We start from the raw sequence: 17,618 nt of genomic DNA, 5'->3' as shown, positions 1-17,618 counted from the left end.
TTGCCTTCGTCATGAAAAATTTGGTGGCAAATGTGACAAAATGTAATAGTATATTTGGTTAATTTTAATAATTAATGTTTTTTGATTCAGTAATCCTCTTCACTCATTATTTTTATATTATCTGCCAAAAATATGTTTTTATTTGTTATTTTTAATCATTCAGTTCTTGCAAAAAAAAAAAAAAAAATCATGAAAATTTATTGTATTAATGTTTGATATTTGTTTATATTTTATATTTATTTTTTATAAAAAGGAATTTTGTTGCATATCTGGCAAAATATTTTTTTTATTTTTTTTATTATTTTATTTTATTTTATTTTATTTTATTTTACTTTTACTTTACTTTACTTTACTTTACTTTACTTTATTTTTGTCCTTCAAACTTATTAACAAGTATTTATGTGAGATTTATTTCTACCCCAGTGTAAAAGTAGTCATATTAAAGATAAGGTATAATGTTTTTCATAAATATTTTTTGTTATACTGGTTGAAACTCTCTTCACATCCTTTTGTGGAAGTCTCAAGACCAAAAAATGTTCATATAATCAGTGGCAAACATGGCGTAATTATGAGATGGCGACCCGTGATGTTCTGCTCGGAGTGGTTCACGTTCTTGGACTCAGAATTATGCGTTTTTATGGCAGCACTATCAACGCTGATTGAATCTGCAGCAGTCAGGTGGTACAAGTCAGAGCTCTTTAGTTGTGTACGTTAATTATTACTGTAATGTTATGTGCTTTGAGACAAGGTAATGTAACTCCATCTTTCGTGACGCTTTGCAGACTCTGCTCTGGCTGTGCACGTTCATGTGTTTTGAAGGAGGCGTGGCTTTGGAGAGCGCTCTGAAGGGAGGGTGGGATCTTATGCTAACCTCTCCAAAATTACCTACCCTACCTTTAACTATACCCTACAGTGCTAAACTTGTCTTGAGCACACAAGTATTCAATGTGCAATCAAATCCCTGATTATATGCACAACAGCGCCTGTCTTCATGAGCTTTTTTGCTGATGTGTCCTAAATGACCTGCTGAGCCACTGTTTCCTCTTGTACTTCCTGTTTTACTGTACTAAGAGACATCAGAGGCCATTTGGGGAGCGGCGCATCTTTCAGTGCTCACTAAATGAAGTCGGGGGAATTAGTTACAAAGCAGGATGAAAAACAATGGAGACAATAATCTGTTCACAAGGGATGTTTAAAGAGAACAGGCAGTGTCAGCTAATATTAATCTTAGGTATAAAAGGAGGGTGTATAGACACCTGAAATATTAGTTTATACAGGGACGAGCCATTAACTTTGAGCAAAATCAGAAGGGAATTTGCTTTCTTTTTTGCTGAGCTATGTACTTGTAGCAGTTTTTTGATGTGAATGTGGGTAAGGTCATGGATCATTATTTTTGCTAATCGATATTGTGACTCATAATGCTTCACCATTAAATATGGATTGATCAGCAGTTTTACTCTAAGGGTGTGTTCACACTTGTAGTTCGGTTCTTTTGGTTCTTTTGGTCCGAATACATTTAGTTATAGTTTGCTTAGTGTTCACACTGTCATTTTTAACACTAAAAATTAAAGCTACAAAACCAAAAGCCATAAGGATAAGGTTACAAACTGATTAAACAGCATTTATAATGTATATTTTGCGACAGAACATCTATAAACAATGTTGTGTGCTAAGTACGCTTGTTGTATGCATGTACATATGGTGGTATTTTTACCATGGGTTTTGACGAATTTACCAAACTTTAATGGGCAACATAGCTTCTATGATGAGAAATAACAGGTGTGCCTAAGCATTCTGCCCTTTTAGGGTCGCATCTTGTGAAATCATGTCTTGTTTTTGGTTTGTGTAGATACACTATATTGCCAAAAGTTTTGGGACGCCTGCCTTTATGTGCACATGAACTTTAATGACATCCCATTCTTAATCCGTAGGGTTTAATATGGAGTTGGCCCACCCTTTGCAGCTATAACAGCTTCAACTCTTCTGGGAAGGCTTTCCACAAGGTTTAGGAGTGTGTTTATGGGAATTTTTGACCATTCTTCTAAAAGTGCATTTGTGAGGTCAGGCAGTGATGTTGGCGAGAAGGCCTGGCTCGCAGTCTCCGCTCTAATTCATCCCAAAGGTGTTCTGTCGGGTTGAGGTCAGGACTCTGTGTAGGCCAGTCAAGTTCCTCCACACCAAACTCGCACATCAATGTCTTTATGGACCTTGCTTTGTGCACTGGTGCACAGTCATGTTGGAACAGGAAGGGGCCATCCCCAAACTGTTCCCACAAAGTTGGGAGCATAAAATTGTCCAAAATGTCTTGGTATGCTGAAGCATTAAGAGTTCCTTTCACTGGAACTAAGCGGCCAAGCCCAACCCCTGAAAAACAACCCCACACCATAATCCCCCCTCCACCAAACTTTACACTTGGCACAATGCAGTCAGGCAAGTACTGTTCTCCTGGCAACCACCAAACCCAGACTCGTCCATTGGATTGCTAGACAGAGAAGCGTGATTCGTCACTCCAGAGAACACGTCTCCACTGCTCTAGAGCCAGTGGCGGCGTGATTTTACGTGGCCTACCACTTCGTGGCTGAGTTGCTGTTCCCAATTGCTTCCACTTTATGATACCACTAACAGTTGACCGTGGAATATTTAGTAGTGAGGAAATTTCACGAATGGACTTAGGTTGCCACCTGTGCAATATCACGGTACCATGCTTGAATTGACTGAGCTCCTGAGAGCGACCCATTCTTTCACAAATGTTTGTAGAAGCAGTCTGCATGCCTAGGTGCTTGATTGTATACACCTGTGGCCATGGAAGTGATAGGAATGCCTGAATTTAATGATTTGGAGGGGTGTCCCAATACTTTTGGCAATATAGTGTATCTTTGGTCCATGTTGCGTTCATATTGCACCAGAGTTCATTTGGAAGCGTGTTTGGTGCGCACCACTTACTCGAATGAACCACACTAACAAAGCAATCGCACCAGAATTTATTTTAATTGAACCAAACAATGCGTGAACACACCCTGAAACACTTTAATCTTGTTCTGTGTCCTTGAATACTTGTCAGACCAGGACTTTGCCAAATCTAGGAGACATCCAGACAGATTAAAGGTTTATGCAAGTTTCTCTCTCAATCTTTCCTTTTATTCTCCTTTGTAATGTGCTGTGGATTTGTGACAGGTGATCTCTCATTATCCGGTATATCAGCTGTAGTTAAGAACAGAATCTTGCATTTCAGTCCAGTCTGAATATCTTCTCTCCTCTCTCTCTCTCTCTCTCTCTCTCTCTCTCTCTCTCTCTCTCTCTCTCTCTCTCTCTCTCTCTCTTTCTCTCTCTCTCTTCTCTCTCTCTCTCGCTCTCTCTCTTTCTCTCTCTCTCTCTCTCTCTCTCTCAAGCATCAGATATAAGAGTAATTAGTATTCTGAGCAGACTGAGGTTCTGGCTGTAACTTTTATGTCTTATTTCTGTAATCTTCTTTATGTCCTCTGTGCTCGCTCTCCCTAAATCTTTTGTCGCCATCCATCCTCCAGAAACAAAATGTGTGGCACTATAACTTTACAGCACGGTGTATAATCACCATAAAAAATATACTCTCATCTGATTAGGCCGTAAAACATCAGTAAACACAAAAGTTTGCTAAAAAGCAATATTTCAGCTGTATAAATGCACCCATATTGCTGTCTTTAGAAGATAACTCTCGTAGCCGTGCGATATAGAGCAATATCGCCAGCGGCAAATTCCCAAAGGACTGGCCGAGATGAAGCTGTTCTCTGCGGGTACACGAGCGCTGAACGGCTGCTGATGGCCTGGAGCTCACATCTTCGAAAATGTCTGAAAACGTTCGAAAATAGGCACTATGTTTACATATAAATTGCATATTTGAGGTCTAAATAACTACATTCTCTCCTAAAAAATTCTTAAAACTACATTCCATGACACAATAACAGTAGTATCTGTAAAAATATGGTAGGTTTGATCGTCCGTTATAATCGCTGTGAGAATGCTGAAAGCAGAGTGATTCAAATGGTGAAACAGTTCCTGTGGTGATACTGGTATAATATTGCATGGCTGGATCAGATTCGAGAACCAGAACAAACTGTTGTATAAATTGCAACATTCTACAAAATGACGTGTTTACTGGCATGAGGGCGGGACAACCTGTCACTCACATGAGATCACAGTAATGGCAAAACACAACCATACAATAAATTCAATCAATTCCCCATGTAAAAACTCAAGTCCCGCCCTACATTTTTTCTTGTTCGAGAACTTGGATATACGTCACAATAGGGAGTAAAAGACTATCACAACTTTTGTTTCATGCCGACTTTAAGAGACTACATGTGACTTTGCAGTTCACTTTACTTATCTATAGCTTTGAAAAACTTTGAGAGAGTTTACTTTCCTTCTTATTTAAGGTTCTTAGGTCCTATTAGTAATAGCAAACAATAGTGGAGCACCAGCATTAGAAGCAATTAGCATCTGGTGCTCAGGCATAAAGCTCTGGACAAAGGAATTATCTCCATTACATTTGTTGTCCTACTTAGATCATTTGCATTTTATCTGTGAGCTAAGCTGGCTAATTGGCCTTAGAAAGCACTTAGTGACTGATGTGATTAGAAACTACTCTGCATCACAATCTAATGATCTTCAATGAGTTTGCTTTCCCAGGACAAATCATATCAGAATGTCAAGCAAACACACAACTTCCTATAGCAGCTCAGTGCTGCTCTGTGGTCAGTAATTGAAAAACAATACTGCACAACCACTGCGGGAAATGGGAGTATGACTCTTTTCCTCTTTTTCAGGTGTATTGGAAGCTCACAAACATGTCTAAAACTAAAAGTAAAATCATAAAACATTTTTGTTACTTTAAATAAAATAAACGTTAAAGGGTTAGTTCACCCAAAAATGAAAATTCTGTCATTAATTACTCACCCTCATGTCTTTCCACACCCGTAAGACCTTCGGTCATCTTCAGAACACAAATTAAGATATTTTTGATAAAATCCGATGGCTCAGTGAGGCCTGCATTGCCTGCAAGACAATTAACACTTTCAGATGCCCAGAAAGCTAATAAAGACATATTTAAAACAGTGGTTTAACCTTAATGTTATGAAGCGACGAGAATAGTTTTTGTGCGCCAAAAAAACAAAATAACGACTTTATTTAACAATATCTAGTGATTGGCGATTTCAAAACACCGCTTCATGAAGTTTTGAAGCTTTACGAATCTTTTGTTTTGAATCAGTGGTTTGGAGCGTGTATCAATCTGCCAAAGTCACGTGATTTCAATAAACGAGGCTTCTTTACATCATAAATGTTTTGAAATTTCAATGGTTCACCACTGGGGGGCGTGACTTTGGCAGTTTGATACATGCTCCGAACTACTGTTTCGAAACAAAAGATTCGTAAAGCTTCGAAGCTTCATGAAGCAGTGTTTTGAAATCGCCCATCACTAGATATTGTTGAATTTAGTTTTTTTGGTGCACAAAAAGTATTCTCGTCGCTTCATAACATTAAGGTTGAACCACTGTAGTCACATGAACTATGTTTTTAGTAGCTTTCTGGGCATTGAAAGTGTTAATTGTCTTGCTGGCAATGCAGGCCTCACTGAGCCATCAGAATTTATGAAAAATATCTTAATTTGTGTTACGAAGATGAACGAAGGTCTTATGGGTGTTTAACGACATGGGGGTGATTAATTAATTACAGAATTTTCATTTTTGGGTGAACTAACCCTTTGAAGGGGCTAAATATAGAATTCAGAAACCCTTGTTATTAGCGACACCGGTGGCCGTTAAGTGAACTGCACCCTGCAACTAACTCCTCGTTCTCACACTCGTGCACACGTACAACCGACTGAACGTGATTCAGTGCTCCGATATACTCATGGCAAAGTTCTTTTCCATTCTTTGCTTAGAAGTAAAAGAAGTTGGAAATACCCTTGCAGCGATATACTGTTATTGAACATCCAAACGCCGTCCGAGCTGCTGAGAGTGACGTTTAGATGAATACGTAAATATGTGCTACATGCTTTCCTCTTAATAACAAAATAAACACAACAAAAATGACAGCGATGAGAAAGCAGCAGTTAAGAAAGCGTCGGATCATAGCGATGTGGATATGTTTGCACAAGCTCTGCAATTCACTATAGACTATATAGATCTCACTATGTGAGACTATAGTTGGAATTAATCCCTTTTTTTTGCGCGACACTTTGACGTTACAGTACAGAATGTCTTTTTCGACATCATCCTGAACATTGTATAAGCATTCATGTGTCATAGAACAGAAGAGAGGCTCTCGGGAGCGCTCGTAAACGTCACATCCTTTTAATGGTCCCAGCACAAATGTCATGAGTACTTCATATAAAAATCAGGCTTTCATAGGCAACCTAGGAAGTCGGGGAAGGTCTTGTTTTTTAAGTTCGTTACAAGCTGTTCACACAGTGGCAATAAAAAAGCGATTTATACATGAAAATTCTTACATATAGCCCCTTTAACTGAAATAAAATTCAGAAATCTCTCAGATTTCATTAAAAATATCTTCATTTCGAAGATGAACGAATCTCTTATGGGTTTGGAACTACATGAGGCAAAGTAATTGATGACAGAAGGTCACAGTGAGTGTTAGTCGAGTTTCTTGTGAGGAGCTCTGTTATATGTGGTTGTTTTGGTTGGCTTGTTGTTTTGACATGAGGCAGTACACTATGTTTGGATGGAACAGAGACCTTTTATAGAGGAAAGGTGAAGGTAGCCAATCTATTTAACCCTGAGGGATACTGTTGTACAAACTGCAGTTTTTGACTCTGAGCTAGGAGAGATCGGATTAAACTGAGCAGAGATGCTCTGAGTGAATTTGTACCTCCTCACTGAACACAACACAACAAAACAATGAACATGAAGATGAAAGACCTCTCAGCTCTGAGATGGTGTGTAGCATGATTCCCTCAATGTTACAGGTTGTGAATGCAGGATTTTCTTACCAAATCTCAATCCTGCAGCAAAAAGGGAATTTAAAGTGATTCATGTGGCCTCTTACATCTGTCGTATTATTCATGATTGGTCATTGGTATGCTTGGCTAGCTGGCAATTTGACATTTTGCCTCAGTGCCATTACTGGTTGAAATTAGAGTTCTGAAATATATATTTTAAAAAAATGAGGTAGATGAGTCATATTGTTTCTGCAGCCTAAATGAACATTGATTTTTGGATCCAATAAATATCAAGCCTCTTTTGTTTTGGATGCTGGTACCCTGGTTTCTGTGTTTTAAAAAATAATAGACAGTATGTGTTTATTAAACTACGATAGTGTTAGAATCAGATTAACAAAGAAATCACACACTGATTCAGCTGATTCATTGTAAATATTATAAAACATAAAACCTCTAATATCAGAGGTTTTAGCAAACTAAAGGAAAATTATTGTGCTTAATTTAAACCAATCACAAGTATATGGTTTATAGAATGTACATTTAACGTAGTACACTAATAAAACCAGGTTATTTGCTACATTTACAATTATTCCCTGGCATTTGCTAAATAAAAGCAAGTAAGGTTTTATTACTGGACTAGACTAATGATCTATAAACTGACTGCTGGAAATGATAAATACATTTGCACTTGAACTCAAAACTAGATTTTAGATTAAGGTAGCAAATGATGTCACAGTTGAGTGAGATACTGTATAAATATATACACTACACTAGTAAGATTTTTTTTTTGAATGAATGAATGAAATGAATACTTTTATTCAGCAAGGATGCATTAAATTGATCAAAAGTGACCGTAAAGACTTTTATAATGATAATATAAAAATATAGCTGCTCAATTATCGGGGTTCAAGCACTTTAAGGCCTTTAAGCACATGCGTAAAAATTGATTATTTTTTAATCAGCTGTAACCATCTCGATCATAGATGTAAAAGACCATTTACAGCCAATACATGTATTTACCATAGGAAATATGTTTTTTAAAGCTTTTTAACAGTTAGAGGTTGCGCCAAAGACTAGTTCACTAAAATTGGTTTTTGAAATAATCTCCAATATTTAACGAACGATTCGGTGGACGGCGGCGGTCCTTGAGGCAAAGTTGCTCAGAATGAGGAGTTCTAACATGTGATACGAATGTTGTGGACGTGTGCGAAAAATCGTGCGATACACAATCCTTTACGCACATGAAAAATGCAAAGGCGGCCCTCAGTGGCCCATTTCTTTCCAATTTCTCACAGGCCTCTAGGGCCGTGAGTCAAACAGGCCCAGCGAGTTTCGTTCTGATCGGCCTCCGTTAACCTTGTCTGATATCTGCTCAAGCTTCATTAGCCAATGGTGGACAAGTTTTTTGAGATGCATCAGTGTCCTCATAGACAATCATGGCACCTCGGACAAAGACACTGCATGGCAATTTTAAAGTCAATCGGACTAATGGTGAAGTAGTTATAGCCGTTTTCATGTTTTTTTTGCTGTTATAGCGCCATCAAGTGGCCAGTCGCCGCGTCCTTTTTCACGTGACCACAAAATGAGCACTTACATAGGTGTGCTGAGTTTGGTGAAAATATCTATTTTTCGTTCTACTACTTGCTTAAACCCCTAAAAATCTATCATGGTTTCTACAAAAATATGAAGCAGCAAATGTAAACATAAGAAATGTTTCTTGAGCAGCAAATCAGCATATTAGAATGATTTCTGAAGGATCATGTGACACTGAAGTACTGATGACACTGGAGTAATGATGCTGAAAATTCAACTTTGCCACTGCAGGAATAAATTTAATTTTAATATATTAAAAAAAAAAAAGTTATTTTAAATTGTAATAATATTTCACAATACTACTGAATTTGACTTTGATTAAATACAGTAAATGCAGCCTTGGTGAGCATTAGAGACTTCTTTCAAAAAACATTAATTTAAAACACAGGAAGACACCTTTTCTCACACAAACACACACATACACAGACTATGTGGCCTATATATCTCTGTTTCCACATACTGTATATAGAGCATCTCACAGGGGAAAACTACATTGGTCAGGATGTAGGTAATGGAAAGTTGAGGTTAATCACATTTCTGAACTGCTGCAGTCTGATTGTGGGCAGACCCCCCTATCTACAGGTACACCAGACGCCAAACCTGATTTTATCAGGTCTGCCATTGTGGGCATTTATAATATTACTGCCAGTAATAGGTTTAGTCTCCTCAGTGGCACAGAACAAATTTCAACAAACAGAGAAACACATTTGGCATGCAACTCAGTTTTGACCAATCAAAATGGCTAAATGGATTCTGTCCATTTCAGAATTAGTTTTTGATTTAAACTCCTGGCAAACTAGCTAATTTCCCACCTGTTTTCTGTTAGACAACCACAAACTGCGGTGAGGGTAATGATGTTTACCTGCGGCTACTCTGTGGAAGATTTTATTTTTAATAGTTCATTAAGTGGCATATATTTGAGTTGAAAGTTGTCAGGATGGTAATGGTTCTGCAAATTGACTTTGTGAGGCTGGTCGCTCTGAATGTTTTTGAGTCATTTAAAAGAACCAGTTCATAAGAGTCATTCGTTCAGAATCGTATTACACTGTTGGGCTGTATGTTTTGTAATTCATTCGGGAAACATAGGCTACTACACTGGTCGCGCTTTATGTTTTTGATTCACTACAAAGAACCAGCTCATAAGAGTTATTTGTTGAGAATCGTATTACCCTGGTTGGACTATATGTTTTTGATTCACTAACAAGAGTCGGTTCTAAGGAGCAATTCGTTTTGAATCAAACTACACTGTTGTGCTGTATGTTTTTGATTTGTTAAAAAGAGCCGGTTCATAAGAGTCATTTGTTCAGAATCATACTACACTGTTGCACTGTATGTTATTGATTCACTAAAAAGAGCCAGTTCATAAGAGTCATTTGTTCAAATTCATACTACACTGTTACGCTGTATATTTTTGATTCTCTAAAAAAAACGGTTCATAAGAGTAATTCCTTCAGAATCATACTTCACTGTTGTCTGTATGTTTTTGATTCACTAAAAAGAGTCGGTTCATAAGAGTAATTAATTCAGGATTATACTACTGTTGCAATGTATGTTTTTGATTCACTAAAAAGAGCTGGTTCATAAGAGTAATTTGTTCAGAATCATATTACACTATTGTGCTGTATGTTTTTGATTCACTAAAAAGAGCCGGTTCATAAGAGTAATTTGTTCAGAATCATACTACACTGTTGTGCTGTATGTTTTTGATTCACTAAAAAGAGACGATTCATAAGAGTCATTTGTTCAGAATCATACTACACTGTTGTCTGTATGTTTTTGATTCACTAAAAAGAGTCAGTTTATAAGAGTAATTAATTCAGGATCATGCTACTGTTGCAATGTATGTTTTTGATTCACTAAAAAGAGCCGGTTCATAAGAGTTATTTATTCAGAATCATATTACACTGTTGCGCTGTATGTTTTTGATTCACTAAAAAGAGCTGGTTCATAAGAGCAATTAGTTCAGAGAATCATACTACACTGTTGCGCTGTATGTTTTTGATTCACTGAAAAAGAGCTGGCTCATAAGAACCATGTGGTTTGGGATTGTACTACACTGCGCTGTATGTTTCTGATTCACTTAAAAGAACGGGCTCACTGAGTCATTCGTTCTGTAATCAACTATACAGATATCGCTGTAGAATCTGTAGCAGTGCAGTGGTGCTTTTAGTACAGAGTTTGGTCTGCATCGGCAGAAAAACATGCTTGAGGAGCACTGACAGATGGATGGACGAACACTACTCGTGTAATATAACGCTACTTTAAATGTTTTAAATGTTAGATTGCTGTTGTTATAAACATTAAGGAGTACACATATAGGAGTATATTACATGCAAATATATTAGAGGCAAAAAGCATCTGTATTAATAAAAAAAAGACAAGCATAATTTCAGGCTAAATCATTCTCAGTCCATGGATGTCTTGTAAACAGCTGATTTCACCTGTATACTGGCACATTTGTTGCACTCGTACTCGCTGCAGGCAAAAGACTGCATATTAAAAAGCAGAAAGAAAGAAAGCAGAGTGAATGAGGCTTCTAAGTGTGAAAAAGTGCTGCAGGACAAACAGGGGCCACTAATGAACAAGACGTGAGGGCAACCCTCTGAGGAAAAGTCAAGGTTAAATGTTCAAATGTGCACCTAATGGGACCATTCCACAGCAAATGGCTTTCCCTTAATTAATTCCATGGGACCGTTTAGGACTTCGGGCCTAAGTACTGGATTGTAGCTTGCTTTATTTCCTCCTGTTCCCTTTGGTCCTCCACCATCAATCTCCGCTGGTTGATAAACAAATAGAGCAGCTCTTCTGATCCGATCTGGAACTGGATTTTTGTCTCTCTATGGGGGATTCCCACATACCCGCTGGCTCTTTGTAATGCAAGTTTCTGTGAAGCTAACTTCGTTTTGGCAACATGGGGACTGAAATCTGATTAAAGATAAACACTAGTGACATAACAAATTTTTTTTCTTTATTTTTATTTTTTTTCTCAAGCGGGAAGGGAAATTCCTGAGATGGTATTAAGCTAACCTCTGCCTCAGCTCAGCGTAGCACAGCTTTCTGGGGCAATGGACCCGACGTCTCATTTCCTCTTCCCACAGTTTCCATTCCTGTGCTGTCCAGATCACCCAGAAGGCCCGTGGTAGTCTCTTTGATCTGTCTTTGCAGTATATTTCTGGTTGGTTGTGTCAAAGTATGAACCGTTGTGGTCTGGCTTGAGGAGTTAATGAGGACGTAATAAAACAGCCAGGTCTCCAGAGGTCAGCAAGGTGCAACACCTTGCTGGGAGATGAACTGCTGTCCCAAAGCAATGACCATGGGAATCCAAGGGGTCAAGGTTTGACTAGTAGGATTTGTAACTACATCATTCTGTGGGCAAAAAAAAAAGTCTTTCCATTGATGCCCATTCAAAAGTAGCGGTGTATTCTGATTAATTTAATGTATTTAATCATTTATTTATTCTTTTAAAATATTTTTTATTATTATTTATTAAATAATGTATATAAATAATGTATATAAATATATTAAAACATTATTATTATTAAAATAATGTATATAAATATATTAAAACATTATATATATATATATATACACAGTGGTGGTCAGAATTATTGCCACCCTTGGTAAATATGATCAAAGATGACTGTAAAAATAAGTTTGCATTGTTTATCCTTTTGATCTTTAATTCATAAAATTAGCAAAAATCTAACCTTTCATTGAAGGAAAAGAATTGAAAGTGGGGGGAAAATCACATTATGACAGAATCCTGCGGGAGCGGGCGGGCGCAGGACTGAAAAATCCATCCCGCGCAGGTCTCTAGTTCAATGCGTTCTTACTGTGGTAAACAAAAATCTACTGTAAACTGCTATAAATATAAAAATAAACTGCTTATTTAAACAAAATAAGTTATTTTTGGCCAAATGTAGATCAGGGGTGCGTTTCCCAAAGCGAACTATGGTTGCAAGTTCCGTCGTTACCAATAGAGTTCAATGGGACTTATGACCATAGTTTGCTAACTATGCTTTCGGGAAACGTTCCCCAGAATAGTACAGTGAAAATGTAGCTTTTATATGAAAGTTGGCTTGCATGCGTAATCCCATGATGTACTCCACTATATATATATATATATATATATATATATATACAGTATATATACATCATGATCATTGTTGTTGTTCACCAAAGCAAATATTAATTCTTTCACGTCTCTTAGTGTATAGTAAGCAAGGAAGTGTGACAAGGAGATGAATGGTTCCACTGCTCTGGAATGGGCTGGGGTTTTGTTCCCGGCCTTTTGATGTTGTGTCTGTCCATGTTTTCCACATGGAAGCCCTCTAGGGGCAACAAAAATGCCTTATAATTGAAAGGCCCATGTCTTTAGCAACCCACCCTCAAGCCTCCAGTTCTAAAACAGGAACCGCTGCCCACATCAAACTGGTGACCTGCCTCATTGTGGGTTGAAATTTGTGCTATCTTCATGAGCTCTATCAATGTTCCTCATGGGGCCGGCAGGTAGAGTTTCCACCGCTTAAGAAGTTCGAGTTCAACTTCATCAGGAATGTACTGTCAGCAGGATCCCGCTTTCAGATCTCGTAAAGGTTTATGATGTTTTAACAGAAGCAAGTCACTGCACCACATGCAGAGAGACTTTAAAACCCCGGGGGAAAGAGGTCATTGTGTAATGATCGTCATATGTGGCTGCTTTTACTTATTTCACTCGTATTACTATGACAGGCAGCACTTACATCCTGGAACCCTACAATCTAGACCAAGTATTTTTATAAGGTCTTGTTTACTGAGTCTTGTATCATAGTAAACCGATCCTAATGGTTTAAAGACTCCATGAAGTCTAGAAAAAGACAACTGGCTTGTGACATTTATGGACACTGCTGCATGTTTATGATTTCTTTTTGAAAACCCAAATACTTGCTGACTCGTTATTAATGCAGACCTCACTATAACGCTCATATTTACAGTCAGGAATCTGAACATATAAATATTATACTATTTAGACATACACTACCATTCAAAATTTGGGTTTTTTGAAAGAAGTCTCTTTTGCTTACCAAGGCTGCGTGTGTTTGATCAAAAAATACAGTAAAAACAGTAATATTTTTAAATATTATTACAACTTTTTGAGCATATTTTAAAATGTAATTTATTCCTGTGATGAACAAAGCTGAATTTTCAGCATCATTACTCCAGTCTTCAGTGTCACATGATCCTTCAGGAATAATTCTAATATGCTGATTTGCTGCTCAACAAACATTTCTTATTATGATAATGTTGAAAACAGTTGTGCTGCCTAATATTGAGAGACTTTTTTCGGGATTCTTTTAATAGAAAAGTCAAAAGAACAGCATTTATTGGACATATAAATCTTTTAAAACATTATAAATGTCTTTAATCTTGCTTTTGCTTTTTGTAACCGAAGCTGTAGTGCAGAGATTTGAATAATGTATCAGCCGCTATGTTAAGTGTCCCTCTTAAATCTCTGCATCCTAAATGTTCTCAGTGTTTCCAGGCATGTCGAGATACTGGATACTAAACATATGCACTGATATTTGATAAGGATGTAACTGAGCTATGTTTTCTCTCTCTCTCCCAATGAAAACGTGCCTTTTTAAGCCCCACTGTAGCACAGATATGAAATACTCTCTCTCAAAGGTGACTACTTTAGACCTCTGCAGTTGTTACCCTGCATACCGTAAATAACCCCAGTGTGCTAGTGCGTACTGTAATGCTACTATAAAGATCTATATGAAAACATTGCTCAACATGTGTTGTGTTAATGGCGTTCATTGTGCCGTCTGACCATGTGTGACTGTCAATCATTTGTATCTTGATTCTGTAATTTAAATAGAAGGATGAAGTAACACCTGGCGGTAAAATGGTGGGAAATTCCCTTTAGGCGTTTAGATGGTTATTTAGGGTACAAAATAATAATCATGTCCATTTTTTGTATATACCGTAGATCCCCATATGCTGTATGAAATCCCTTCTTAAAATACATTTGACTACAAGTACTGCACATGTTGAAATATAGTATCGTGGATGATCAAGGTACTCTATGCATACAGAAAAATGTGCATTCTGTGCACATTAGAAAGAAAATGACAAACAGTGAAATACAAACCAATAGAGAAGAAAACATTGCTAGAGGGAGGGCGTGATGCCAGTAGGATAAAGAGACAGACACATGAGAGCAATGGGGAAATCAGGCTGCTTTACTAGTCCTCTGGTGGTGGTAATATGGCCCGTGTAGTGCACTGATGTTAGGTCTATTTAAAGCACCAGTTCATCCAGCGTGTCAAACACTGATCTATAATGCCACAGCAGTCGCAGTGCTGCTTAGGATCCGATTTCTGCTTAATAACAAGAGCTTTGTCGACTCTAATGCCGCCTGCGCTCTGTCATACAGACCCCCAAGAGATCCATCTGTAACCTCTGAACTGGCAGTACTGCTGATTTCTGGCTTCTGGCTCCAACTAATGCCCAGATGATGAGATGGTTTCCAGCACGGAAACTTCTCATCCCTTTGCCTTTCACTCTGGGCACATCTGGACTTAATGTTAGCTTTTAACAAAATATATTTATGTGTGTGTGCGTATATATATATATATATATATATATATATATATATATATATATATATATATATATATATATATATATATAGATAAAAAAATATATATATGTTATTATTATATATATTAAATTATTAAATTTAATGTTAGCTTTTAACAAAATATATTTGCGTGTGCATATATATATATATATATATATATATATATATATATATATATATATATATATATAATCCATTATTAAATATATATTAAATTAGAAATATAAATAAAAATATTTTTATTTCATAAAAAAGTGAAACATTACTATATAGTAATGTTTCACTTTTATAAAATAAAAGTTTTTTTATTTACATTTTTAATTTAATATATATTTAATAATGGATTTTATATATATATATATATATATATATATATATATATATATATATATATAATCATTATTATTCTATTATATTAAATATTACATTTGGAATAATTGTGGGTTTTTTTATGTTTTTGAAAGAAGTCTCTTATGCATCAAGGCTGCATTTATTTAATTTTTTTTTACTAGCATTTTTTTTTCAATTTGAATATATTTTAAAATGTAATTTATTAATGTAATGGAAAAGCTGAATTTTCAACAGCGATTACATATTTATTTATTTTATGTATTTTATATAAAATATATTAAGTTTTTTAAAAAATGTATTTTTTATCTTATTAGTTTTTAATTCTGTATATTAAATCAAACTTAATCAAAATCTAAATCAAAATGTATAATTGAAAAGTAAGTCTCAAGAAAGGAATTTTTCACATTTTCACATTTTTTTTAAGTCCAACAATTCTATTCTCCAATGCATCTGAGCCTTTTCCTTACTGTGATTTATTTTTCTTGTATGTCTTGCTTTCCTCAGCAGTTTGTGTCTGACTATTTTTTTTTTTTTGGCTTTTTGGCTCCTCTAGGGCACCATTTTCCTACCTGGCAACAGAGTCACCGAACATCCCAGCAATGGGGAGGAAAGCGGAAAGTTCCTATTTGAAGTCATCCCAGGTAAGGAGAAACTGTTTCTTTTTTTCTTTTTCTTTTTTTTTTTTACCATGTCTGTTGCAATACAGACTTCCTTTAGCTTTCATGATGGGACCCCAATGACCTCATTCGCTGAGAAGAGGTCTTCAAAGACATTCATCAGAGATAATGAGAACAGATCAACACTGGGCACCTCGCTGACAAACACAGCTGAATCCTGCTGCAGACACATACAACAAATCATAGGAAGTCTGTGCCATTTCTGTTGAACAGTCTTTTGTATTTGCTAACAATGTTATTTTATAAATCTTCTAGACAGATAGCTAATAGATCCGTCTTTATAAAAGTTTAGGGGTTATTAGTTTTTTTTGCCCAATGCAGTTTAGTGATGAATGATACTGGATCTGGCACCTGCTGTAATTAGTTTACAGATCACACTCGTCTTTCTCTCTTCGGGCTCTGGTTGTGTTTGGAAAGGGTTCAGATAAAACACAGATGTCCCTTTCGTGCGGTCGATGATGTATCACTGAGGACAGATGAGTGCTTGAGGAGCAACAGTACTGCAGCGATGCTTCCTGTTGAGTTCTGGGGAACGCTCTGATAACATACACACCTGAGTTTGAATGTAAATAAATTACTTAAACAGAAATCTGCTTTCTAATAGCTGGAAATGTGATAACACGCACATTCAACAGCACTTACAAACTCAGAAGTTACTGGTTTGAATCAGTCTGCTGAAGCATGCATATATACAGTATGTATACTATTAAATGCAATGAAAATGTTTTAGGTAGTGTTGTAGTCCAGACCACCTAAACCGAGACCACGTCAAGACCAATACCAGTGTGTGTCGAGACCAAGACAAGACCAAGACTTTGGGGGGTTGAGACCAAGACAAGACCAAGACCAAGGCAAGTCGAGACAGAGTCAAGACTACACTAGCACTCCTCAAATTTATCAGAAAGATCCACATTTACTGCCTGAGAAATGTCTTATTTTTAATCAATAATTACAATTAGAATAATAAGACACTATATAGAGCTGTGTCCAATCATTTGGAATCACTAACAACAAAATTCATCTTTACACTGCAGAGGTGCAACAGAAGTTGAATCTGAATTGGTACAATTACAAATGCATAAATAATGTTGTAAAAAACAACATTTATAAAAAAAATGAATATCAGGTTTGCAATTGTGCTTTTATTTGTGAAAACAGCCCTCTTTCTTGTGATATTGTTTAATTATATCATATGTTATAATATAAATTTCAAGATCTTATACAAGTACTTTTTGGCAATCATATCTTGAATTTTGTGGGCATTTGTATTAATTTTGGTGACATTTTTGACACAATCCCTTGTTGATTTCTGACCCGGCACAACAGTAACAAAATAAATGTAATTAGAAATAAGTTATTGATTGCATTTGAAGCAGGAGGTTTTACATCCAGTCAAATTAATGATTTTAACAAAGACAATTAATGCAACGACAATTTAGCG

General features: G+C 36.4%; 1 protein-coding gene across 1 annotated transcript in view; it reads left to right on the top strand.

The window, feature by feature from the left end:
* LOC127503864 (rho GTPase-activating protein 24-like) overlaps positions 1-17,618 on the top strand; it is a 125,006-nt gene that overhangs the window by 26,944 nt on the left and 80,444 nt on the right. The window contains exon 3 of the mRNA XM_051878036.1: positions 16,054-16,141. Coding sequence (XP_051733996.1) covers positions 16,054-16,141 — 88 coding nt within the window. The remainder of the gene's footprint in view (positions 1-16,053; positions 16,142-17,618) is intronic.

Source organism: Ctenopharyngodon idella, chromosome 21 (genome assembly GCF_019924925.1).
Source record: "Ctenopharyngodon idella isolate HZGC_01 chromosome 21, HZGC01, whole genome shotgun sequence".
Taxonomy (NCBI): Eukaryota; Metazoa; Chordata; class Actinopteri; order Cypriniformes; family Xenocyprididae; genus Ctenopharyngodon; species Ctenopharyngodon idella.
This window is presented reverse-complemented; position numbering and strand designations above follow the sequence as displayed.